The 25,073-nt window shown below is 41.4% G+C and overlaps 1 protein-coding gene across 1 annotated transcript; it reads left to right on the top strand.

Moving 5' to 3' along the window:
- Window positions 1-987: 987 nt before the first annotated feature.
- On the top strand, window positions 988-24,764 carry VPS37B (VPS37B subunit of ESCRT-I). Its single transcript, XM_063454294.1, has 4 exons — window positions 988-1,262; window positions 19,533-19,704; window positions 21,986-22,068; window positions 22,895-24,764. Exons 1-4 carry the CDS (start codon window positions 1,152-1,154, stop codon window positions 23,387-23,389), a joined length of 861 nt encoding a protein of 286 aa, XP_063310364.1. The 5' UTR covers window positions 988-1,151; the 3' UTR covers window positions 23,390-24,764.
- Window positions 24,765-25,073: the final 309 nt, after the last annotated feature.

Raw genomic sequence — 25,073 nt, 5'->3', positions numbered from 1 at the left:
CTTGCTACAGGCACCTTCTGTCCTTGTTTTGGGGGACAATTGGATTGATGTTTTATCACCCTTTTGCCCACCCCCCTCCTAGTTTAAATACATCCTAGCAAAACCTCTGAACTGCTCACTGAGAACATTTGTTCCCTTTTGAGAAAGATGCAAACCATCTTTTTTGTACAGTTTATTTCCATTCCAATTTAAGTGATTATAGTTTCTGGACTTGTCTATCTATTCAGCATTATACCATTTTTAATATTTTAATGCTAAACAATAAGTTTGATTCTTGAGCTAGTGAGGAAATATTACCGGTAGCAAGAGCAGCAATGGGTGGCTGTGATTGGCTGAAAGTGTCAGCTGACCTAATTCAGCCTATCACAGTGCATGTATCAGATATGGCTATAAGGAAGTGTTCAATCTCTGCCTTGGCCATACCTCCAATGGGGGCTGGGCTATATAAGCCATGGACCCTCATTCAGTGTTAAACTGCTCAAAAACTTTAAACCCTGAAAAGAGAGAGGGTGCTGGTGTACTCCAGGCACCATATCAAATTCAATGAGATGAAATGGTTATAGTGACTACATTGTCCCTTGAAAGTCACAGCTAGTTGAGAAATGTCAGCAGTAAGCTGGTTGAAACTGTCTATTTCCAACATTGTAATTATTACAGAAATTCTCTGACTCATTGTATCTGCCTTAGGGTGGCAAATAAACACACAAACAAGGAGAGTCCATAGCAACAATACAAAGGGCAAGGCTGGACTCTGTAACAGGGGTTTAATAGCCGCTGATCACACAGTCCACCTTCCCCTGCCCAGGGATGCCTAGCACAAATTCTTTATATAGTCTCCTGCACGTGACAGCCGCCCACCTGTGGTGCAGCGTTCACCCAATCAGGAACTCGGACGGCTAGCCTCGAGTAACCCCCTTCGGCCTTGGGCGCGCGCGCGCGGCCCCTCTGACAGCTCGTGCCTGCCAGCCGCGCCCCGCCCCTTCCGGCCGGCGGTGGGCGGATCCCTAGGAGGGGGGGGAACTCGAGTCGTCGCCATTCCTAGCGGCGAGAGCGGTGCGAGGCGGAGATACTCCCCGGGGCGGGCGACCACACCGACACAAAGGGCGACCAACCTCCCCCACCCAGCGCTCCCCCCGTGATCACCGACCGATATGGCGGTGTCAGTGGATACCCGAACGCTCTCCCACCTGACCCTCAGCGAACTCAACCAGCTGCTGGAGGACGACAGTAAGCTGGGGCAGATGGCCCAGGAGATGGAGGAGGTGGGTGTCAGAGAGCTGTACTGATATATTATACTGTAATATGTTATAATTCACCGATAGCTGGATAGACCTCCTCTGACCGGCTCTGTGTAATGATAATCCCACCCAGAGCGGCCATCCGGGCTATCAGCTTTAATATATTATATACTGGCTCAGCTTTAATATATTATATACTGGCTCAGCTTTAATATATTATATACTGGCTCAGCTTTAATATATTATATACTGGCTCAGCTTTAATATATTATATACTGGCTCAGCTTTAATATATTATATACTGGCTCAGCTTTAATATATTATATACTGGCTCAGCTTTAATATATTATATATATATATATAATATTATTTGGCTATTACATTAATACGCTATCTTTTGTTGCCATTGCTCATATGAAGTAATGGGTCATATTACAGGAGCATGCATGACAAAGCACATCTATAGAGACCGGTTCCTGAAATATTCACATTAACTTGGTGATTGAGGCAGGTCTGAGCATTTCATTTTCTCAGGTGTATGTTTGGGACCTTCTGTTATTGTCTAAATGATCGAATATATGTTCTGTCCATTGGGTGGATGTAAACAGAGGGACAGCTTACATTATTCCCTTTGTACAGTCAGAATGATATGGAACACTGCACAGGTTAGATGTAGAAATCTTGGTGCCCTAATACGTTTTGACAGAACAGAATAAAAGGTTACAGAGGTCATGACCTAATTCAAGGTTGGAGTGGACCCAATCTATAGATAGGACTTTTAAAATGGGAAAACTATAATTACGCTTGAAGTTCCTTTTATTTGCTGCAAACTAGAATGCTGGGCTGTATCATTAGTGAGCTCTCACCAAACCAGGACTGTTTCTTAATTAACTTTCAAAAGTAATACTGAGCATATTCTTTAAATTGGCTCATTTTAACGTAACACCGCCAAACACATTGTATAAATCCTATATTAGACAGATACATGATATATTCAGTTTTGTGTTTAACTCCTCATACCTCCGATCCAGTGTCGTCATGTCCTCGGCTTTGTAGGTGTTTTACTTGGTCTTCAATTTTTACCCTGCTTGGAGATCCTTCCCCATGCAGGGCAAACCTCTTCTTTGACACCAACACGCTGGCTATGTTGCCATTTTGTAAGGAGTGACATTCACTCCATTACCATACTTCCTTGCCAGCGCTAGCCATGTTGGCTAGGGACTTTCTTTAGCAACCACTGTGCATGCTCTGTAATTGCTGTGTGTGGAGAAGAGCCTCCTGTGGGAAGTCTCTTCTGCTCACCCTTGTACGTTAATTCTTCAGCAGATGGAGACCTATTTTTTTTTCTTTCCTTCTAGTTATTTGTAAGCAAATCTTCTAGCACAATGTGCAGAATAAATTGTATGCTCTTTCTAAAGAGCTTACGCTGTAGGTACCATGACAGGTACCCTTTAAACAGTGCTTTATTGGCATTGAAAGCGTTTAATTGAGTTGACCTTCCAGTAGCCTAAGTTTTTATAGTCTGCACCACAATAAATTTAGAACAAAGAACATCAGAGGGTGGGAGTGGCAGCAAGGTGGTCATATAGAGTAAAAGCCTTTTTGTTTGGTCAAAGCATTACTGCCCCATTTGGGGTGTCAAAGAAACCTATGGCAGACGTGCGCTGCATTTTGTCAACTTATATTTTGCCTATAAGACAAAGTATTCACTAATTTGCCCTATGTTATCTTTTGATTGTGTTGGCGTCAAAAATAAATTCCAGCGCTATCAACATGAGTATTTCATAAATATTCAAATAGTGACATGAACTGACAGAGCCACTTTAAGTAAAGATTGAAAACATAACACTGTGTAACAAACACTTGCATTTGAAATGCACCTTTATAATCTTGTGGTGTGTTCATGAAAAACTGCCATCTGTTTGTATGCATATTTTGTAAACCTAGAATTGTTGTGAATTGACATGGCAAAATTGCTGAACAGAAAAGAGTTGGATTTAATCATTAGGCCCTCCCCATAGGAAAGCATTGAATCAATGCTTTCCTATTCTGTTTTCACCAAGGCTGGATGTCCTAATGCAGAGCATGAAGATGTTCAGCGGGGACCAAATAATGCCTAGGAAGCAGGAAGTGCCTCTAGTGCTGTCTTATATAGGCATTAGAGGAAGTCTTAGTGTTGCAATGTAAACATTGCAGTTTCTCTAAAACTGCAATGCTTTACATTGCAGACTAACTGTGACAAGGACACAGCACCCAGACCACCTCATTGAGACAAAGTGGTCTGGCTGCCTATAGTGTCAATATCAGGAAAAGAGATACGAGAAACTACATAAATATTTTGATTAATATTCTTGTCACTGTCTCAAGTGTTGGCCTTTGAACTTCCAGCAGTTGGGTAAGTGCTCTATTTTTGCACAGGAATAATGAGATCTGTGCAAAAAACAAGTTAATTATCGTCATCATCGGTGTCCTCCTGGTCTTCCTGTGCTTTTTCATTTACTCTGCAGTCAGTAGTGTGAGAATATGCCATTGATGCATTATGTACGGTAAATAGGAGTGCATGTAAACTGCAAAGCCTTCTGGAAAAACTACTCCTACCTATAACTTTTACACACAAAACTAAAGCAAAAAGCACAAGTAATGATACTTCAACTGAGTATATATGTGGGTGTCTGATCTATACTATTCAATGCAAAGATTGTGCTCTTTCACGCTGGATATAATCCATGTATAGCTATATATTGGCCATTGATTATAATAATGTGCAGCTTGCAATGCCATTTGGGGGAGTGGATGGAGTTTAAACACAGTAGGGTTCCAGAAAAAGAAATCATGAAGTCCAAATAAGACTGTGTAAAAAAGCCAAAACGTATATAGAGACTAAAAACATACACAATGAAAAATGCTCATCTGTTTGCAAGCAGTGGAGCTCAGCGTCCAAAAGTAGATCCCAATGAAATAAATTAAAGGGAAACTCCAGTGCCAGGAAAACAATCCGTTTTCCTGGCACTGCAGGTCCCCTCTCCCTCCCACCCCCCAATCCCTGGTTGCTGAAGGGGTGAAAAACCCTTCAGTAACTTATCTGAGGCAGCGACGTGGGACCACATGCGCATTAGTGCTCCAAATAGGAAAGCATTGAAAATGCATTTTAATGCTTTCCTATGGGGAAATGAGCGACGCTCGAGGTCCTCACACAGCGTGTGACGTTCAGCGATGCAGGAAACCTGTGCTAGAAACCAGGAAGTGCCCTCTAGTGGCTGTCTAGTAGACAGCCACTAGAGGTGGAGTTAACCCTGCAAGGTAATTATAGCGGTTTATAAAAAAACTGCAATAATTACACTTGCAGGGTTAAGAGTAGTGGGAGTTGGCACCCAGACCACTCCAATGGGCAGAAGTGGTCTGGGTGCCTGGAGTGTCCCTTTAAGTACAGCGTGTCTAACACGCCGTAGGAACACTTTTTTTTTTTTAATGAAGATTGTCCATGGTTTGCTAACTAAAACGTTTATTTAAAAATACATATAAAAAGTGGTAGCCTTGCTAACCATGTCTAAAGCAATTCAAGAAAAAGCAACAAGGCAGCTGCAATCTTAGGCAGTCTTAATCTTGGAGTTTACCATTTACAGTATTATACATTCTTGTGGGCTTGAGAAACCTTTGAGCCAAGATATTCTTTTTAGAAGTTACTGTGATTAACTTTACGTTATTACGTGATTACGTTATTAATCAGAATATAATTTAGACCTAAATATACAGTTTTAAAAAGACACAAAGTGCAAATGGGACACTGCTCCGCAACCACTTCAGTGTGCTTAATAGGTCAAAATAAGGGATGTGTTGTCCAGTGGATCATTTAATGTGTATGTTTACTGTGGTATTCTCTCCCTCCTTGGCACCAGCAGGGTTATTGTTGAACTATCGAGAATTTAAAAGTTTTAGTTCAAAATAGCCAAACTGGGAAAAAAAATCTACAAGTAAACTACATTTTCAGATCATCTGTTTTGTGCTAAAATGTAAAAATCTCTTTGAATTACTGACTGTTCACACTTTCATGAGCAAAACTATCTGGGGATACCCGTACTGCTTTGTCATTAAAAGTACCGTAACTTATGGACATCTGATCATTTTTTTTATCCACACGCTTTCACTTTATTTTGTATTTTATTACTCTATTACTACATTTGTATTATATGGCACAGTTTTAAGATGGTGCTATACACTGTAGTCATTTACACAATTACATAATACGTGGAAGAGATCTCCTCTATCTCTGTGCGAAATGTCAGTAAAACAGTTTGATTATTGAACATTTGTCTCTGGCCTGACTTAATTTCTCAGCCAAACCTGCATAGATACTTCCCTTTTTGAAGAATCAGACGTGGAGCAGTGTTTGTCTGCTTACCATGATTTGCATTATCACAGTGCCCAGCAGGAGAAGCAATGATCACATGAACCGATACAAATAAAATAGGTGTTGGCTTTTGCACTGTCATACTTTCTATTCCACAGGACATGAATTTGACGTGTGCTTTTGCCCTTTGGACACATGTTGATTTATTTAAAATCTAAAAGATTACAATAACTTTTCCGCCTTACGTGATACATTTGACTTGTAATTCTAATATTAAAAATCAAGGAAACAAAAATGACAAATCTTTGCATTCCTATAGGTTAATTTCTTCCTTTTTATATAAATCGTGTCGTGTGACTAATTATTTTGGTGGCATGTATACAAAGTCCTTATGTTAGCTGACATGTTGTTATGTAATCTAGCCAGTGCATGTCTTATAAATATTTTTTTTTCTTTAATCACTGAGCTTCATGACATTTGTATTTCCCTAACTGAAGACCTATCTGATAATTCATGATCTACTACTGTTAGAAATATTCTGAACGCTCAGCATTGTATGATACCATACATTTGTTTCATATTCCTCCTTATGATCAAGCTTAAAAATAAACTTGCCGTAGCGTTTAGGTTAATGGGTTACTGAATGTCCCTTTTTATACACAGTGTAAACATAACTATGGAAACACACTGCATTCTGTAATTGCTGCAGAATGTTACCAGGTGAGTTCACGGATACATATGCTGCTAGGTTTATAGTCTCACAGCATAGATGATGTTTGTTTACTAAATATAGGATTATTATTATTATTATTATTATTGCCATTTATATAGCGCCAACAGATTCCGTAGCGCTTTACAATATTTTGAGAGGGGGGGATGTAACAATAAATAAGACAATTACAAGAAAACTTACAGGAATGATAGGTTGAAGAGGACCCTGCTCAAATGAGCTTACAGTCTATAGGAGGTGGGGTATTAGAAACATTAGGATAGGAAATATCAAGTAGGAGTGAAGCAGAGCTGGAGGAGAGAGCAAAGCACTATCCCATAGGAGAGCAAGCGACAGGTATGTAAGGGAGAGATTACTCTGGGAGGCCATACGCTTTCCTGAAGAGATGGGTTTTAAGGCCCTTCTTAAATGATTGAAGACTAGGGGAGAGTCTGATGGCAGTAGGCAGGCTATTCCATAGGAGAGGAGCCGCCCGTGAGAAGTCCTGCAAGCGTGAGTTGGCCGTACGGGTGCGAGCAGCGGTCAGGAGGTGGTCGCGGGCAGAGCGGAGGGTACGAGGAGGGGCATACCTCTGGATCAGTGAAGAGATATAAGAGGGGTTGGAATTGTTCAGTGCTTTAAATGTATGGGTTAGCACTTTGAATTGACTCCTATAGGATACAGGGAGCCAATGTAAGGACTGGCAGAGGGGCGAGGTGTGAGAGGACCGACTGGATAGGAAAATCAGTCTAGCTGCAGCATTCATTACAGACTGTAGCGGGGCAGTACGGCTTTTGGGGAGACCAATCAGGAGAGCGTTACAGTAATCCATGCGGGAAATTACTAGATTACTAGAAATTACTAGGATTGATTTCAGTCTAGCAAATGGTGATTTTCTGTTATAAGTAATATGAAGTGGTATAAGGCAAATGTGAATAGGGATGAAACTTGTCAGGGTTTAGGGTGGGATCAGTGGATTTCTCTCTCCCTCCCCCCCCTTTATTTTCGTTTTTTTTTTTTTTTTTTTTGTGCCTAAAGCTCTAAGACTGAGTAATCCTACATCACCCTAATGCTGAACCAAACTTGGCTATTAGGTACACCTTTAAGCATACCCTAATCAGAAATTCACCATAGAAACATAAAAAAATAGAATGTGATGGGAGATAACCATTCGACCCATCTAGTCTGCCCAATAATTCGAAATACTTTCACTAGTCCCTGGCCTTATCTTAATTCTAGAATAGCCTTATGCCTATCCCATGCATGCTTAAACTCTCACTGTGTTAACCTCTGCCACTTCAGCTGGAAGGCTATTCCATGCATTCACTACCCTCTCAGTAAAGTAATACTTCCTGATATTATTTTTAAACCTTTGCCCCTCTAATGTATTTAAATGTTTCTATCATATCCCCCCTGTCTCGTCTTTCCTTTAACCTTTCCTTGTAAGTTTTATCCTGCAATCCATGAACCAGCTTAGTAGCCCTTCTCTGAACTCTGTCTAAAGTATCAATATCCTTCTGGAGATATGGTCTCCAATACTGCGTAGAATACTCCAAGTGAGGTCTCACCAGTGTTCTGTACAATGGCATGAGCACTTCCCTCTTTCTACTGCTAATACCTCTCCCTATACTACCAAGCATTCTACTAGCATTTCCAGCTGCTCTATTACATTGTCTGCCTACCTTTTAAGTCATCTGAAATAATTACTCTTAAATCTTTCCTCAGATGTTGAGGTTAGTAGGGTATCAAATATTCTGTACTCTGCCCTTGGGCTTTTACGTCCAAGGTGCATTATCTTGCATTTATCCACATTAAATGTCAGTTGCCACAACTCTGACCATTTTTCTAGTTTACCTAAATAATTTGCCATTTGGCTTATCCCTCCTGGAAGATCAACCCTGTTACATATCTTCGTATCATCAGCAAAAAGACATACCTTACCATCAAGACCCCCATCCCTTCTACTCTTACCTCAGTAGCTTTTTTTTTTTTTTTTTTTTGAGCAGAGCAATTATTTGATTGAGTGATCTTGAGCTGAATGAAATAGTAAAAAAGACCCTTAAGATTTCTGTTGCTGTTGGCAGCCGATCCGAACGAACGCAGGGTAGATGGGCTCTATATCTATCCAGAACAAACTAACGATTTTCAGCCACCAAACTGTTGATAATGCCCAAACAACCCAAAACGACAATGGGAAGGAAAACCAAGAAACAAAAACCGGACCGGCTCAAACAGGCACAAGGTGCATACGGCCCCAAGATGGCTGCCGACCTCGAGGAATTCTTTGACTCCTCTGGGGATTTCTACCCAGAGGAAGCAATTACCACCCTACCTCTAGTGAGGCCTCAACAGCAGGCACCAAGTCCGGAGGCTGCAGAACCAGTGACGGCGACACTGCTGAAGACTCTCCTGGGAGAATTACAGAAAACCCTCCAGGCGGATGTCGCTTAGCTACGCGCAGACGTCACGGGCCTGGTGGGCCGCGTTGAAGCGGTCGAAGTCACCTCCAAGTGGCAAGCACAGGAAATATCAGAGCTCAGGCAGGAATTGCAAGCTCTAAAACAAAAGCAGGCCAAAACTGACCAACGCTTCGCGGCAATAGAAGATGACAGGTGCCGCAATAAGCTAAAGATACGCGGGATCCCGGAGGACATATCCGCTGAGGAAATCCCACACCTACTGACGCCTAAGCAAGCCAGGAATATCGGCTTTGACGCGGCCTTCCGGATCCCGAAACCGCGGAGAGCCCCTGAGGCGGCCCCCCGAGACCTGGTGGTGAAGTACAGAAGCACGGCCGACAAAACGGCGGTACTCGCAACCATGAAGGGAGCAGCCACCTACAGCTTTGAATCAATTTTTTTTCCCTTCTTTGCAGACCTTTCAGGGGAAACTCTACATTGGCGCAGGTCCCTGCTACCCATCACCAAACTGCTCCAAGAGAAACAGATTACCTACCGCTGGTGCACGCCGTGCACACTACACATACAAGACAACAAGGCATACTCCATTTTGGACATCCAAGAAGCACCCTCCTTGCTGCGAACGCTGGGCCTGCCTCTGGAGGGGCTGCTGCCCACCACGGCAACGGTAACAGCAACGGTTCCAAGATGGGATCCAGCAAAGACAACCCCCTTCATCCCACAGGGTACGGGAAAACCAGAGTATGCAGCGGCGACCACAAGAGGGCCCACCACCCGCACTGGGACATTCTCCCATAATGCAGGACAATATATTATGGGACCCTGATTGAACACTCTCGTACACCTTTAACTTTATATGGAGGCGCTGCAAAAACACTAAGAAAGAACCCCTGTGGTTTTAATGTACTGTTCATTTTCATAGTTTTGATTACTGGCTTTTCTCTTATTTTTAAACCTTCTGATATGCTTCCTTTGTTTTTTATGGCTGCCCTAGACTCACCAGGATAGGCTTTAAAGGGAAACTCCAATGCCAGGAATGCCAGGAAAACTATCAGTTTTCCTGGCACTGGAGGGTCCCTCTCCCTCCCACCCCCAATCCCCAGTTACTGAAGGGGTGAAAACCCCTTCAGTCACTTACATTAGGCAGCGGCGATGTACCTCGCCGCTGTCTCCTCCTCCGTTTCGCTCCTCCTCTGTATTGCGTCGGCCGGTGGGCGAGACTGATCCCGCCCACCGGCCGAGGAGACCTAATGCGCATGCGCGGCAATGCCCACATAGCTGACTGACAGAGACCAGGCCATAAGGAGCCCGCTCACTCCTTCGTCCCCACACCCACATCTCTCTCCCCCCCCCCCCCAAGGACACGTTCCACATAAGGTGCTCAAATAGACCCCACATGTTAGACAGGCGGACTGCCGGGTACACTATATAGACCACAAGACAAGGCGTACACTAATGTCGTGCAGGATCCTCCTGCTGCTACTCAGAGCACTCACTGCCCACCACACACTGTCGCCACTGTGATGGCACGCTAGAAAACATCCATACATGCCTTTAGGGCCAACGTTTTAATTATTAAAAATGTGCAGCCTACAAACAGCCATATCTTTGACCAACGATTATTATTATTACACTTAATATGGCTAATATGGCATTTTCCAGCATGTAAAATATCTTGTGCACGTGAAAAATAAAAAATTTATAATAAAATAAAAAAGATTCCTGTTGCTGAGACATTTTAATGTAGAAAGTCACCATTTTAAAATTGTAGATCAACAAATAACTTGGGATTTTAGCATAGGGTCTCCAAGAAAATATATAATCTTATGTCATTGACAGAACCCTGAACACTAATTCTGAGTTTTGGAACCATCTGCTTTGCTTCATTCCCACTGTCTGTGGTTTTGTCTCTCACTGACCAACATCATATTTCATGGGACTGAAAACATAATTTTGGTTTAATGTATTGTAATTTTGGCATGTTTATACCTACAACTTATATTTATTTTATGATAAACTTGTTATTTCACGTATTCCACAATAGAATTGGCTTCTCTTTGCCTGGACAGATATCTATATCGTACACTTCCATATAACTCCCAGCCACATGTTCTCAAACACCGTTTTCCTCACCTACCCTTTCCCCCAATTTCTTCCCTTGTAACCATGTCACATGCCTTTAAAAAAATAAATAAAAACAATATATATATATATATAATATATATATTTATTGTTGTTGCTCCATATAAATTTCATCTTTGACTTTTTATGATGTAAAATTTGTTTACATTTCCTCTGTCACTCTTACTGCTGTTACATGCTGTGTGAGTCATATGTCCGGCAGGATATGACCTAATTTAACCCCTTAAGGACCGGACTGTTTTTGCGATGTTGTATATTTGCGACCAGGCCTCTTTTTACACTTTTGTGGTGTTTGTGTTTAGCTGTAATTTTACGCTCTCATTTACTGTTCCCATACAAATTATATATTGGTTTTTTTTCAGGACAAAAAAGGGCTTTCTTCACATACCATTATTCATATAATCTCTTTAAATAAAATATGATGAAAAATTGAAAAAAATACATGTTTTTTAACTTTTACTTGAAAAATATTTTACTCATCTACAAAAGCTAATGGGAAAAAAAAATTGCTAAATCGATTAAAAATTTTGTCCTGAGTTTAAAAATACCCAGTTTTTACGTGCTTTTTTTTTTCGTCTTTTTTTTTTTTTTTTTGCAAGTTATAGGGCTATAAGTACAAGTAGGATATTGCAGTTTCAAAACATACATTTTTAAAAAAAACCCAGGGTATTCAATATGGGGTATGTCCGGTCTTTTTTAGTAGCCATTTAGTCACAAACACTGGCCAAAGTTGGCGTTCATATTTGTTTGTGTGTGAAAAAAGTAAAAAAAACTAAATTGAATGCTAATTTTGGCCAGTGTTTGTGGCTACTAAAAAAAGACTGGACATACCCCATTTGCAATACCTTGGGTTGTCTTCTTTTGCAAATGGTATGCCATTTTACACTAGCACATCATCAGCACATCGTTGTGACAGTTCAGGACTGTCGGCAACGCTAAAATGCCGATGACTGTACTGAACAGTCACAGGTCGTTAAGGGGTTAATAGTCCAATGTTTTAACATGCCCCTTACATCAGAGATTTCATTATCCATTCTAACAAACTTCCAAATGCATGATTGAGATAGAGTATCATGGGGGAAAACGTTTGTTGGACTAAATTGTCCTATGAAATGATCTCTGATCAGAATTTGATGCTTGCCTGGCCTGGTTATGCCACTTTAAACTTCCCTGCTCCCAAATGACTCTCAGAGCTTCCTATGCTTGTGGACTCAATTTGTTATTGTTGCTTACTTTTTCATCTACATCAGGGGTTCCCAACCCAGTCCTCGGGTACCCCTAAGAGTCCAGGATTTAGGGATTACCCTGTAGTTTCTAACTTTTTTTTTTTTTTTTTCTAAATACCTTTGATACAGCAGGGTAATACCTAAATCCTGGACTGTTAAGGGGTACTTGGATTTGGGGATTTCCGATGGGTTGGGAGAAGAAAGATGGGAATTCTATTTTTTGCTATTTGCTTACAAATTGGTCGGCAAACTCTGATATTGTGTACTACACAATTACAACTATCAAAGTTAATGACATTGAAGGTAGGTCGTGAATGTTCATGCACACCATGGGTCGTCAACCTGGTCCCTACCGCCCACTAGTGGGCGTTTTAGGATTCCAGGTGGGCGGTAGGGATTTCCAGGTTTTGACGCCCGGCGGGTTCCAGCCGGCGGTACCCGTGCGACTGGGTACCGCCGTGACCATTTGCGGCCCCGGCCCGCGCGGCAAACCGCCGGGGCCGCATATGGAGGTGTCCATCGGGTGGCCCATGCTGTCAGGGCCACCCGATGGATGTGGATTGTGAGGGGGCCCGGTCAGCGCTGGGCGCTTTAACAGCGCGACCAGGCCCCCTGTGATGACATCACAGAGCTGGGAGGAAGTGATTCCCCGGTCACTCCTCCCAGCTAAAACTGAGAGCCGCGCGGGAGGAACACCAGGGAGTCAGAGTGGGAACTCTGACTCCCATCCACCTGAGCCACCACTGGACCCCAGGGAAAGTCACCCTCCTGCACCTTAAAGGTAGGAAACAGGAGGGTGACTTAAATATAATGTGTGTGTGTGTGTCTTTGTAGGTATGTCTTGTGTGTGTCTTTGTATGTCGTGTGTGTCTGTCTGTATGTGTCTTTGTATGTATGTCTTGTGTGTGTCTGTCTGTCTGTATGTATGTGTGTCTGTATGTATGTGTGTCTGTATGTATGTGTGTCTGTATGTATGTGTGTCTGTATGTATGTGTGTCTGTATGTATGTGTGTCTGTATGTATGTGTGTCTGTATGTATGTGTGTCTGTATGTATGTGTGTCTGTATGTATGTGTGTCTGTATGTATGTGTGTCTGTATGTATGTGTGTCTGTATGTATGTGTGTCTGTATGTATGTGTGTCTGTATGTATGTGTGTCTTGTCTTTGTATGTGTGTCTTGTGTGTCTGCATGTCTGTGTGTGTCTGTTTGTATGTATGTGTCTTGTGTGTGTGTGTGTGTGTATGTGTGCCTGTCTGTGTGCTTGTCTGTGTCTTTGTGTGTGTATGTGTGCCTGTCTGTGTGTCTGTATGCGTGTGTCTTGTATGTCTGTGTGTGTGTATATGTCTGTTTCTGTTTTAAATTAAGAAATTCCAATGAATTTCCATTTGAAATAATCACAAACGCATGCCTCGTCTAGAAGTTTTCACAACCTAAAAATGTGAATTATTCCAGCCATATTGTCAACGCCATTCTGATATAAACCTCTTGGATATGTCTGCTTTGCTAGAAATTACATCTTAGAACATTTATTTGTCATAGATAACCTCTGTGCCTCCATCTGCAGTAAAAGCCCGTCTGCACTTTGGGACAGACAATAACCAGAAGCCTTAAAAGCCATACAAAAACACAGTCCTTGAAAATAAAAATGACCAGAGGAGTGCCATCTTTCGATGACGCAATACACAGCCTATCAAAAGTGAAATAATAAAAATAAGTCACCCTCCTGCACCTTAAATGTAGGAAACAGGAGGGTGACTTAAATATAATGTGTGTGTGTGCGTGTCTTGTATGTGTGTCTTGTATGTGTGTGTCTTGTATGTGTGTGTCTTGTATGTGTGTGTCTTGTATGTGTGTGTCTTGTATGTGTGTCTGTATGTTATAGTGGGCTACCTAGCTCAGCCTTCATACTGGGCATTGCTACAAGGAAGGTTAAAAAAATAGAAAAAAGGGAAAAAAAGGTGGGGAGGAGAATTGAGGAGGGAGAGGAGATGAGCTGACGCACAAATGAGAAATCATATGCGCAAACAGAGAAGTCGTCTGAATATCACTGAAAGAGACCTTCGTTTGTTCCTTACGAAAATCGAACCAGATATCAAATATTTAGTCTCGCAGCATCAACCTCAAGGATCTCATTAATCACTAGTAAAGGTAATTTCAATTTACTTTATTGTTTTCTCATTAAACTTTATAAAGTTAAAACCTTATAAACCTGCATTAAGTAGAAATAAAAAGATAAATGTACGTACATTTTATTTTATTTTTTTTAAACACCCTCCTTTCTAAAAAAATATTCTGCATTAGCGCGAAAACTGGTGGGCGGTAAAGAAATTATTTCAACCAAAAAGATGCATTAGTGGGCGGTAGGTAAAAAAAGGTTGATTACCACTGATGCACACTATAGTTCGATTTGTGCTTCTTTATGGTAACTTTTGTCCGATATAACGGTTATCAGTAATGATGACTCCACAGAAGTTCAATTGATTACACTTTCAGCCCTAAAAGGAAAATACCATTAATATATATGGTTTTGGCTTGTATGTTTAATATTTTGTTCTTTTCTTAGTGAATGTTGCTTTGATTTCATTGTGCTTAAACTGGTACCACAACACAACTTCATCAGAATAAATAACATTTGGGGGTTTAAACTGTTTAGTGATTTAACTCTTGAAAGTACACTGGTCCCATAACATTATACAAATATATTCAGGTCCAATACAAACCATTGTGTGGAAATCTATTCACAAACCGGACTTTACATAGGACACAAGGTCATGCGTTTAGACTGGAAGAAAGATTTCGTCTAAGGCAAAGGAAAGTTTGTTTTTTTTTGTTTTTTTTATATTTTTTTTAAGGATGTGGAATTCTCTGCCTGAATAAGTGGTTTTAACAGTCCATACGGAATATTCAAGGATATAATTTTTTAATGTAGAGTAATACCTTTTTGATCCAAGGATCAATCTTACTGCCATTTTGGGGTCAAGAAGGAATTTTTTTGCCTTCTTTGGATCAACCGCAAAATAAAAATGTGAGGAAGGCTGAACTTGATGGACGCAAGTCTCTTTTCAGCTATGTAATTATGTAACATTGTTCTGATGGTGCCTGGCATGTTCAGTTAAGAGCAGAGATTACTCTCAATCTCTTAGCCTGTTTTGGGTGATATGCAGGCTGTTGGTTGTAGCCTTTGAGGTACAGTCTAGCACACTGGATGAAGGCTTGTCATTGATCATCTGATTTGTGGACTCTCCGCAGAGGTTTCAAAAAGTCAATATACATGAGCTTAATGAAATGTGAGATTGTATATTATAGCATAAAGATTATATTGAGATATTGTTCCTTTAAGGATTTGACGTTAAACTGGTGAACGATTAGAGGCTTTTGGCAAGATCACATTACACTTGGCTGTAATAGTTATGGTGCGTGTTCAGGTGAATTCCATGGGAATGAGTAGTGCCAAGTGTGTTCTGATCTTCATTTTGAAGTTAAGTTCTACCATAAGCCTATTTAACATTTAACTGTGTTTAAAGGGACACTATAGTCACCAGAACAACTACAGCTCATTGAATTTCTTCTGATGAATAGAATAATTACCTTCAGGCTTTTTGCTGAAAATGCATTGTTTACATTACAGCCTAGTGATAACTTCACTGGCCACTCCTCAGCTGTTAGAGATCCTTCCTGGGTCATGGCTGCCTAAAATGCATCCAGACATTCAGTGTCTCCTCCCTCTGCATGCAGACACTGAACTTTCCTCATAGAGATTCATTGATTCAATTCATCGCTATGAGGAGATGCTGATTGGCCAGGGCTGTGTTTGAATCATGCTGGCTCTGCCCCTGATCAGCCAATCCTATGGGGAAGCATTGTGATTGGATCAGACTACCACTTCCTATGTCAGCAGACTGCTTGTTTTTCTGAGTCAAACCGCATGCAAAGTTACAGCTTCTGGCTTGAATACAGTAAGATTTTGCTATATTTATGGAGGCATGAGGGGCCCAGGGGGGCTAGATGGTCGTGTTAACACTATAGGGTCAGGAATACATGTTTGTGATCCTTTTAAAGAGTCACTATAGTGTCAGGAAAACAAAGCGGTTTTCCTGACACTATAGTGCCCTGAGGGTGCCCCCCCACCCTCGGGGTCCCCCTCCCGTGGCGCTGAAGGGGTTAAAACAATTTACCTTAATCCTGCGCCGGGCTCCCTCAGTGCTGGTGACTTCTCCTCCCCGTCCGACGTCAGCTCCCCCGTCAACGTCACTGGAGCTACATGCGCGGCAAAGTGTCCATAGGAAAGCATTTCTCAATGCTTTCCTATGGACGCTCTGCGTGATGGAGGCGAAATTCATTTCCGCGGGTCAGAGCAATTTTCCCATAATCCTTACCTTTCCTCCCTGTTCCCACGATGCTTCCTGTCATTTTAGACAAAACTGACGAATTGCGTTCTAACTGAATGAGAACAGTATGTTTGTTTGTTTTAGAACGCAATTCGGCACTTTGTTCGGATCACAATTTCATTCTAATGAATGAAACTCCTATCCTATTCATTGCCGCGGCTGCATCTTGCAGCCGCTTAGTAGATAACTCCCTAATTCCCACGGTATCAGGGAGCGATCTACTAAAAGGCTGAAAGACCTAAATTGGTCTTTCAGCCACATTTACTAATACTAAGTAAAGATTACTTAGTATTAGTAAATAATATGCCCCTACTCGCTATACCGCGAGTAGGGGCATGTCTATTAAACAGCGAGCAGCCTGTGGCTGCTCACTGTGTAAAAAAAAAAAAAACACCTAATGACCCCACGCGGGCTGGTGGGGGCCCCCTAAATAAAAATAAGCGGGGGGGACCTTCTGCCCTCCCCCGGCCCCCACCCCTGAGCGGCGGGTGGGGGCCCTAAATGAAAATTCCCCCCCCCCAATCAAGGTGACTAGGGGTCCCAAGCCCCTAGTCACCCCTCCCCCCACCCAAATCAAACCACCTAAAAATAGTGAGGGGGGAATAAAATAACTAACCTGTAAAAAAAAAAAAAGTGAAACTTACTATTTGACGTCTTCTTTTTTCTAAAATCTTCATTTTTCAGCCCCAAAAAAGGCCAAATAAAAAGCCATCATACCCGTCGAACTTAAAATAAAATAATAAATCCATCCAATCACAGTGCTCTGTGTCATTTTACACAGCGTGGGAAAGTTCCAAAGAACTTTCCCACGCTGTGTAAAATGACAAAGAGCACTCTGATTGGCTTAAACCCACTAATCAGAGTGTTCTTAGCCTAATTGCAGTGTTCTTAGCTAACTGCGTAGCTCAGTCTGCGCGGAGCCCTCCATGGGTGAAGATGGATTTTTTTTTTTGCGCTCTGGTTTTTTCTTTTTCGTCTTTTTGTTTTTTTGCCCTCTTTTTATTTAGGGGCCCCACCCACCGCTCAGGGGGGGGGGGGGCAGTACATATTACAAGGAGGGAGCTGCATGCCGGTAGCTCCCTCCTTGTAATAAACCGAATGAGCAAACGAACACTAATACACAGTGTTAGTTTGTTCGTCTGATTTTTTTCTATTCATTCATTCATTCGTCTGTCTGATGAATGGATAGATTAAATTCCCGTTCGCATGTCCAAGTGTTTCATTGGGCATGTGCGGGAATCTCAGTGCTATCTAGTGTGGGAGATGATGTGTCCCACAGGGACTTCACCTACCCACACAAAGATGGCGGCAGAAAATAAATATGAAAAAAGAGGTAATCTGGGGGGCTTAGGGGTATTTGGGGGTGACTAAGGGGTCAATTGGATGTAGTGAAGGGGGGTTAAAAAAATAAAAACGGGATTCGGCATGACAGTGCCGCTTTAAGTAAGTGATAGCAGAACACAATATATTTGTTGGAAATGTTTTGAGTTTCAAGTCGGGTTAATAACTGGAAGTACTGTATAGGTGCATTTTGGGTACTAAAATAGTGCTTAAATGGACACTAGTCACCAGAACAACTAAAGCTTATTGTATTTGTTATGGTGAGTAGAATAATTCCCTTCAGGCTATTTGCTATAAACACTGTCTTTTCAGAGAAAATGCAATTTTTACATTACAGCCTAGTGATAACTCCACTGGCCACTCCTGAGATGGTTGCTAGAGGTGCTTCCTGGGGCAGTGCTGCATATTGTGCAGCACTGTCATTCAGTGCCTCCACCCTCTCCATGCAGACACTAAACTTTCCTCATAGAGATGCATTGATTCAGTTAATCTCTATGAGGAAAGACTGATTGGCAAGTGGTGTGTTTGACTTATGCTGGCTCTACCCCCTGATCTACCTCCTTGACAGTCTCCGCCAATCCTATGAGGAAGCATTTGTGATTGGCTCAGACCACCACTTCTGATGTCCGCAGGTCAGAGCCAGCAACTGAAGGCTTGAATAAAAGTAAGATCTTGTTATATTTAGGGAGTCAAGAGGGGCCAGGGGGGCCACATGGTGGTTTTAACAGGGGGGTATGATGCTTCCGAAGCTCTCTTCGAATGTTCTCCAGCACCGAGGGAGCCCGGCGCTGGAGAAAGGTAAGTGTTTAATCCCTTCCTCTCCATCCAGCCTGTGTTTTCCTGGCACTGTAGTGGTCCTTTAATAAAATTAGTATAACCTAAAAGTGGTGTTATATTTTTATTTTTTTTGTGGGGCTGGGGTGCCCATCCGAGTAATAAAGATTTAGCAAGTATTCTCCATGATTACTAGTCAAGGCAAAGCTAGGGCAAACAGTAGAAGTAGAAACCTTGCTTAATTTCTTCTCTTAAAGGGACACTCCACTGTCCAAATAAAAATTAAATAATCATTGTTTATATAAATTATTTCCCAGATAAACTTTCATATTGGAGTATATATTTAAAAAAAACACACACTGCTTGCAAAAACTGTACATCTCAGGTGTGCTGTGCTGCCTTTGCATGCCCTCCCCTTCTAACCCCTGCCCCGACTTTCTCCGGCTGTCCAATCAGACCTCCCTTTGCTTTGCAAAGTAGGTGCACTGAGCTATTGCTGCCTCTTGAGTTTAGCTCCACTGAGCTCACCAAAACAGGAAGTAACAGGTCCAAGAATGTCCCTTTAACTGTCACCTGGCAGTAAAGTAAGCCTAGAGAAAGCAAAGGAAAGATTTTGTTACAGTAATTATCATTAACATGCAGACACACAGTTGTAATATATACATCTTTTAGTAAAATTTAAATTTTCACTCCCCTTACATTCTTAAAAAATAATGGGATAGTTTGCCTTTAAACCCATGCACTTTGAAGTGTAAAATGCAAGCATAATCAGCTGCTTGAAGAAAAATTGGCATGGCAAATCTGTTTTTAATTTTTAAAAATATATATTTTTTTAAATTATATATCGTAGTAGCTATAGCTATCGATAACACTAATCTTTATTTTGGAGTTTGGTATCTACATTTACATGCTACTAAGTAAGATTGATGTTCTTCTCCCCTGCAGACCCAGAGTGTGCAGCTGAACAAAGAGATGACGCTTGCTGGAAATAGAAGTCTGGCTGAGAAAAACCTGCTGTACCAGCCCAGATTGGAAAACCTTAAGGCAGGCCTCACACAGAAATACCAGGAGCTGCAATCTGTCATGGAAGCACATCAATTAAAGAAGACAAAGCTGGGTACTTTAAACTACACTTTCCTGCATTCTCTAGCTGTAGAAGGTTAAATTCTAGCTCAATCCATTCTTAAAGCACATCAGTTTAATAGCCTTAAATGTTGGAGTGAAAGAGGTTTTTACCCCATGTCTTGTGCACACAACTAGCATTCAAAGTACTTTGATATTTAACATGGATTTATTAATACATATGATCTTTCTCATGCTCCATTTTCTCTAATGCGGTTGTAATTAAAAATGCCATTGGTATACTGTTGACCATCGTGCTGGTTTAACTCTTGCCTTTTCCCCTGATACATATTGTTTTCACTTGAAGAATTTATTAATTGAAGACTTAAAGTGGTAAACAATGAAAGTGTCAAAAAAAATTCAAACACCATTTTCCACGTTTAAGTGTCAAATGAGCAATGCTTTATAATGTGGTAAACGTGAAAAGTGCCTGATAGTCCTCTTTAGTTCAAAAGAGCGGGTAAAATCGTAAACGGGAAAAGTGCCAGATATGTGCAAAAAAGTAGCTTTTTTGCGATTTACCCAAATTTTTGCATTTGGCACTTACTAAGTGTGACTGACCGCCTGCACCCCGACAGAGTACCTCCGTCATTCGCTGCTTCCTGGTACTTGTGAGTACCATAAGCACTGCACTGGAACACCATAACCACCGTAAACCCCACAAACTGCTGCAGCTTGGTTGGTGTCTTGCCGTCCTCCACTCACACTGGACCCATGACCAGGATCCAGCTTCCAGTGGGTAGGCCTCTCTTAGTGCCGAGAGCGTAGCAGGAACAGCTCTTATATGAGCTAATGATTATACTTGGGGGAGTATAGTGATTATAGCAATCCCCAGAGTGTAGTTCTCCAATCCCCCAAACATGAACCAAGACTTCATGAAGGTGCAAGATGATCTAAGAGTTTAATAGTACAGGTTGGATTTTTATACAACTTTTCAGGACAGAGGAACACCCACTGGACCTGATGGGGCACAGGACACAAATTGTACAGACCAATAGAAACAATGTAACAATGCCTGACACTCCCACATACAGCACACAATCCCTCCCCCCTGTCTGTGGCTGGCTTGACCCACTATGCACATGGTCCCATGCCTAAAACAGTTCCAGAGAATTAGGGCTAACGGTCGGTCTCTCTGTCTGGAGTCCAAAAGTACATACTTCACATGAATAGAGCCTTTTAAAGTGCATTGGGCAAGGTATATTGCAGGGCCCATAGTCCTGAGGCAACGGACTGCCCAGCAGGCCCCTGCATTAGGTTGCTAGAGTAGGACCTGCCAAGAATGGGGTACATTGATGTTGTGGCAGGCTTATACAACTGTTATTAAATAGGGATCGACAGATTATCGGTTTTGCCGATATTCAGATTTTTAAAAAACAACCATTTTTGTAAGTATCGGGCGATAATCACCGGCAATACCGATAATGCATGTCCATAAGGAGGTGGGGGGGGGGGGGAGCACTAGATCGGAGTGACCGTCAGGAGGTGGGCACCCAGCACTCCCTCCTGCCAGGCACTCTGTGTAGCGTGGCAGAGCAGTACACATCACGGTACAAGAAGGTTGTAGGGAACACTATGGGACGGGGGTGGTAAGGAACACTGGGGTAGGGGACCACTAAAAGAGAAGGGAGAGGAGCATTAAGGGAGATGGGGGTTGAGGGGGTGGTTCCTACCGCACATATTTTTACACACACTGCATTTACTAATCAAATACTCTCACTACACACACTTGAAAACAAAGAACAAAATCTGACTGGCATGTATATTTTGTGCATTTACCACTTAATAAAAAAAAATTACGGGAAATGTACATAATATTGGTAAGCTATCGGCCTCACAGTTCACAAATCATCAGTATCTGCTCTAAAAAAAATCAGTATCAGTCGATCCCTATTACTAAACCCCCATAGTTTTTTGTGAGATGTTTTTAAATAAAACTCTTACATTCTGTGAGACTTGAAATTGCTGTTTAGTGAATGGGCGAGTGCACTGGATCGTGTGTGTATATGTATTTTATTTTGTTCACTGTTGACATAATAAATATTGGCAATGAAAATAAACCATGAACGCTCATCTCATGTGTGGGCATGTTGCTAGGGGAACTCCCACCACACCTGAGCCAATGCTAACATAGTGTGTGTGTGTGTATTTATATTTTACTTTATTTCCTTTTTGTTCAGTGCATGCACAATATATACAGGAAAAGTTGCCACTTTCCTGTTCCTTTTGCGATGAAACTGAAAGTTTTTTTTTTTTTCTTTTGTTTTTATTTCCAGATAAGCAGTCTGTTAATGCCTCACTGGAAACCCTTTTGGCCCTTCTACAAGCCGAAGGAGCCAAGATTGAGGAAGAAACAGAGGTAATGTTGTCAAATAGTAATAGACTGGTGTACCCCTTACTTTCCAAGTGTGAGGGAAGAAGTGTATTCTTCTAAATCTGAGTGGCAGCGATAGTTTCTTTTTTGTATTTTACCCCCTTGTACATAACAAGGCATTAATTTCAGATGAGAACTTTGGTAGGGGCCCAAAATGACCTATTTAATCCGAGTACTCTAGGTAAGTGCATGAATAGGTGCATTGTGGGATCGTACTTGGCAGATTCTCGAAGGATTGTCATACAAGTAAAATACTCTCAACGCTTGTTGCCTGCAATTTTATATGTAATGAATTTATTAATCTTGATAGACATGGTACAGTAGATCTTTCCTTTATATAGGAGTATCTACAAGCACATTCAGCTGAGTAATTGGCAGAAGGCTAGAACAGCTGTATCACGAATCTCTGTATATGTAAGAGGTGTGCAGTCCAACTGGTCTAAACTCTATAAAACAAGCACTAGTTTTAAACAGTGTCTGCAAGTACACCCTAAAGGGAAAACCCCAGGTGAAGAACATGCAGTTAAATGATTTTGGTGGCGCTTCTGCCATTTATTAGTGAAAATATTTTGATAAATCCGTGTTGCTGCAATTCATATTGGAGAGAATTGATATTGCTCAAGCAAATAAAGTGCCAAAGGCTGTTGGTAACAGAACCATTAACCTGGGCTGTAGTTGTTATAGTACTTGGTGTCCCTTTAAGTTGAAGTTGTGCACAATTGTTTAAACCTATTTAAGTATTGAAATTGTAAAGAGTGTGCATGTTTATATTAGCCAAGTCATTTAACAGTGTGAATCTTTCTTATAACAGAACATGGCTGAGAATTTCCTTGATGGTGGCATCCAGATGGATCCCTTTATTGATGAATACTTAAGTAAACGCAAGTTAGCTCATCTGAGACGTGTAAAAATCGAGAAACTGCAGGAGATGGTAATGAAGGGGCAAAGACTTCCCACTGTGTCAATGCAGCCACAGCAAAGACCTGAAGTGACCCAATCACCTCAAGTTCAATACCCATCGAGCTTCAATACACCTCCCGCTGTCATGCCTAGAAGAGCAGTCCCACCACCTCCAGCCAGCCAACCTGGAATGTATCCTACTCCTGGGCTTCCATATGCAGCATCTCCATATCCATTGCTTCCTTCTAGGGACGGATATCAGCCTTCAAATCCAATGCCTCAGCCTGGATACCCAGCTCCATATCCACAACAGTACCCACAACAGTACTCACAACAGTACCCACCTGCTATTCCTCAAAGGCCCGCTCCACGACTCCCTCCCAACGCTGGCTTCATTTTACAATGAAACCACCTCCTTGTGCCTCGGAAAAACATTGGTGCTTTCAATTCCCCATTAGTCATCTTATTCTATGAGGTTTGCACAAACTGCAACATGCAGATGTTCATAGAAGGACTGCTACTTTTGAATGGCTGGTGATCCACACTTCTCCTCACCTCCTTTTAAATCTAGATTAGAGAATGTGGCAAGTTGAACGAACAGACTTCCTTGAGTGTGGCCTGAGAGAGTCCAATTAAGAATTTGTAGGCTGTGATGAAAGGTGGCAGATGAAATCACATGATGATGTCCACTGTATTCCTCTTTATCCATGCTGAAGTATGCACCTGAATTGCTGCATTGAACATGTATAGGCCTGTTGTATCGCAGCCATTGGTAACATGAAAGAAAGAAAATTAAATAAATCTGCAACCAGTGTAGAAGCGCACACATGCTCTGGTAGCTTTCCCATCCACTCAGGTTTCTAAGGACCTCTCATAATTGGACTTCTGCTGTGGGGGTCCATGGAGAGTGTTGGACAATCTTTGCACCACATATCTTACACGATTTTCAAAGTTTGTCTTTAGTGGATCCAAAAAAAAGTTTGGAATGCAACGTTACGTTTTAGAGAAGCATATTGTAGGATGTTAACAAGAATATTCAGGGATCAGATTGTACTAGCGATCTGTAATGTGGAAATTAAATACAGATGGAGTAGATGCAAATTAAAAAAAAAAAACTAATAATTTTTTTTTTTGTTCTGAAAGCAATGCTTTTACTTATGCACGTGGCTTTAATGTGCCTTAGACGAACTGCTTACTCTTGGGAGTCCACAATTTTGCATAATTTTACAAATGTGGCCATTGTTTTACTGTATGACTACAAGCAAAAGCTTGTTTTGCTGTATAGATCTACACATGGGTTTTTACACATGGCAACGTACGTGATGCTACTTTGCAAATGGTTACAACATAAATTGTATATTCTAGGCAACGTCTCTGTACTCGCTTTGATAGTTTTTAATGACACTTTGGAAATACATGAAATCTATGTATTCCCACACGCCATTTTCCTACAGCTGTATAGCTATATATAATAGGTCTAGCAGTTTTAATATGTATATAAATTATTTAATTTTTCCTGGCCTATGACACACCAAGAATAAGTGCCACAATGCTTCTTGGGCGAGGTGAGTCGTTAGGACAATTTTAAAGCCATATTTCTTAGGGTATTAAAACAAGTATCCCTTTCATTTTGTAAAAAACAGTTGTGGTCTTCATGATATCCCCCTGTATTGTAAAATGGGTTCTTTCTAATCAATAAGCAGGTTTAAAGGTCATATTTTATATGAAAAGCAATTTTTATTTATATTTGGAATTTTATACCATTTGCTGTATAATAATTTTTTGAATGCTAGAGCACTAAAAGCTTTCAAGCACGGCCTGTGATAAGATGTTGCATACTTCAATATTTGCTCGCTATAGGCATGCTTTATAAGACTTGGAATATGCAGGTGCGTGACACTAAGTCCGTAAACTACTAAGCAGGGCTAATACAGCATAATGAAGTAAAGGTCCTTTAACAAGATGGTGAATTATCTCCTCTTACCATGGTGCTGTAAATGACAAACTGGCAGTGTGAATCCAGTCCCCCCCGCCCCCGTTTCCTCTTTAATCACAAAGCATTGTAACTATCTTGTCTGGATTTTTTTGGG

This window comes from Pelobates fuscus, chromosome 5, assembly GCF_036172605.1.
Source record: "Pelobates fuscus isolate aPelFus1 chromosome 5, aPelFus1.pri, whole genome shotgun sequence".
Taxonomy (NCBI): Eukaryota; Metazoa; Chordata; class Amphibia; order Anura; family Pelobatidae; genus Pelobates; species Pelobates fuscus.
The sequence above is the reverse complement of the archived record's forward strand: the minus strand, read 5'-3'. Positions and strand labels throughout refer to the sequence as shown.

Bases quoted from the DNA above. Each gene is read 5' to 3' on its own strand.
- VPS37B (XM_063454294.1), top strand. From the start codon at position 1,152: ATGGCGGTGTCAGTGGATACCCGAACGCTCTCCCACCTGACCCTCAGC. The intron at 19,705-21,985 runs GTACTTTAAACT...TTTTATTTCCAG, and splicing joins ATTAAAGAAGACAAAGCTGG to ATAAGCAGTCTGTTAATGCC. The intron at 22,069-22,894 runs GTAATGTTGTCA...TTCTTATAACAG, and splicing joins AGATTGAGGAAGAAACAGAG to AACATGGCTGAGAATTTCCT.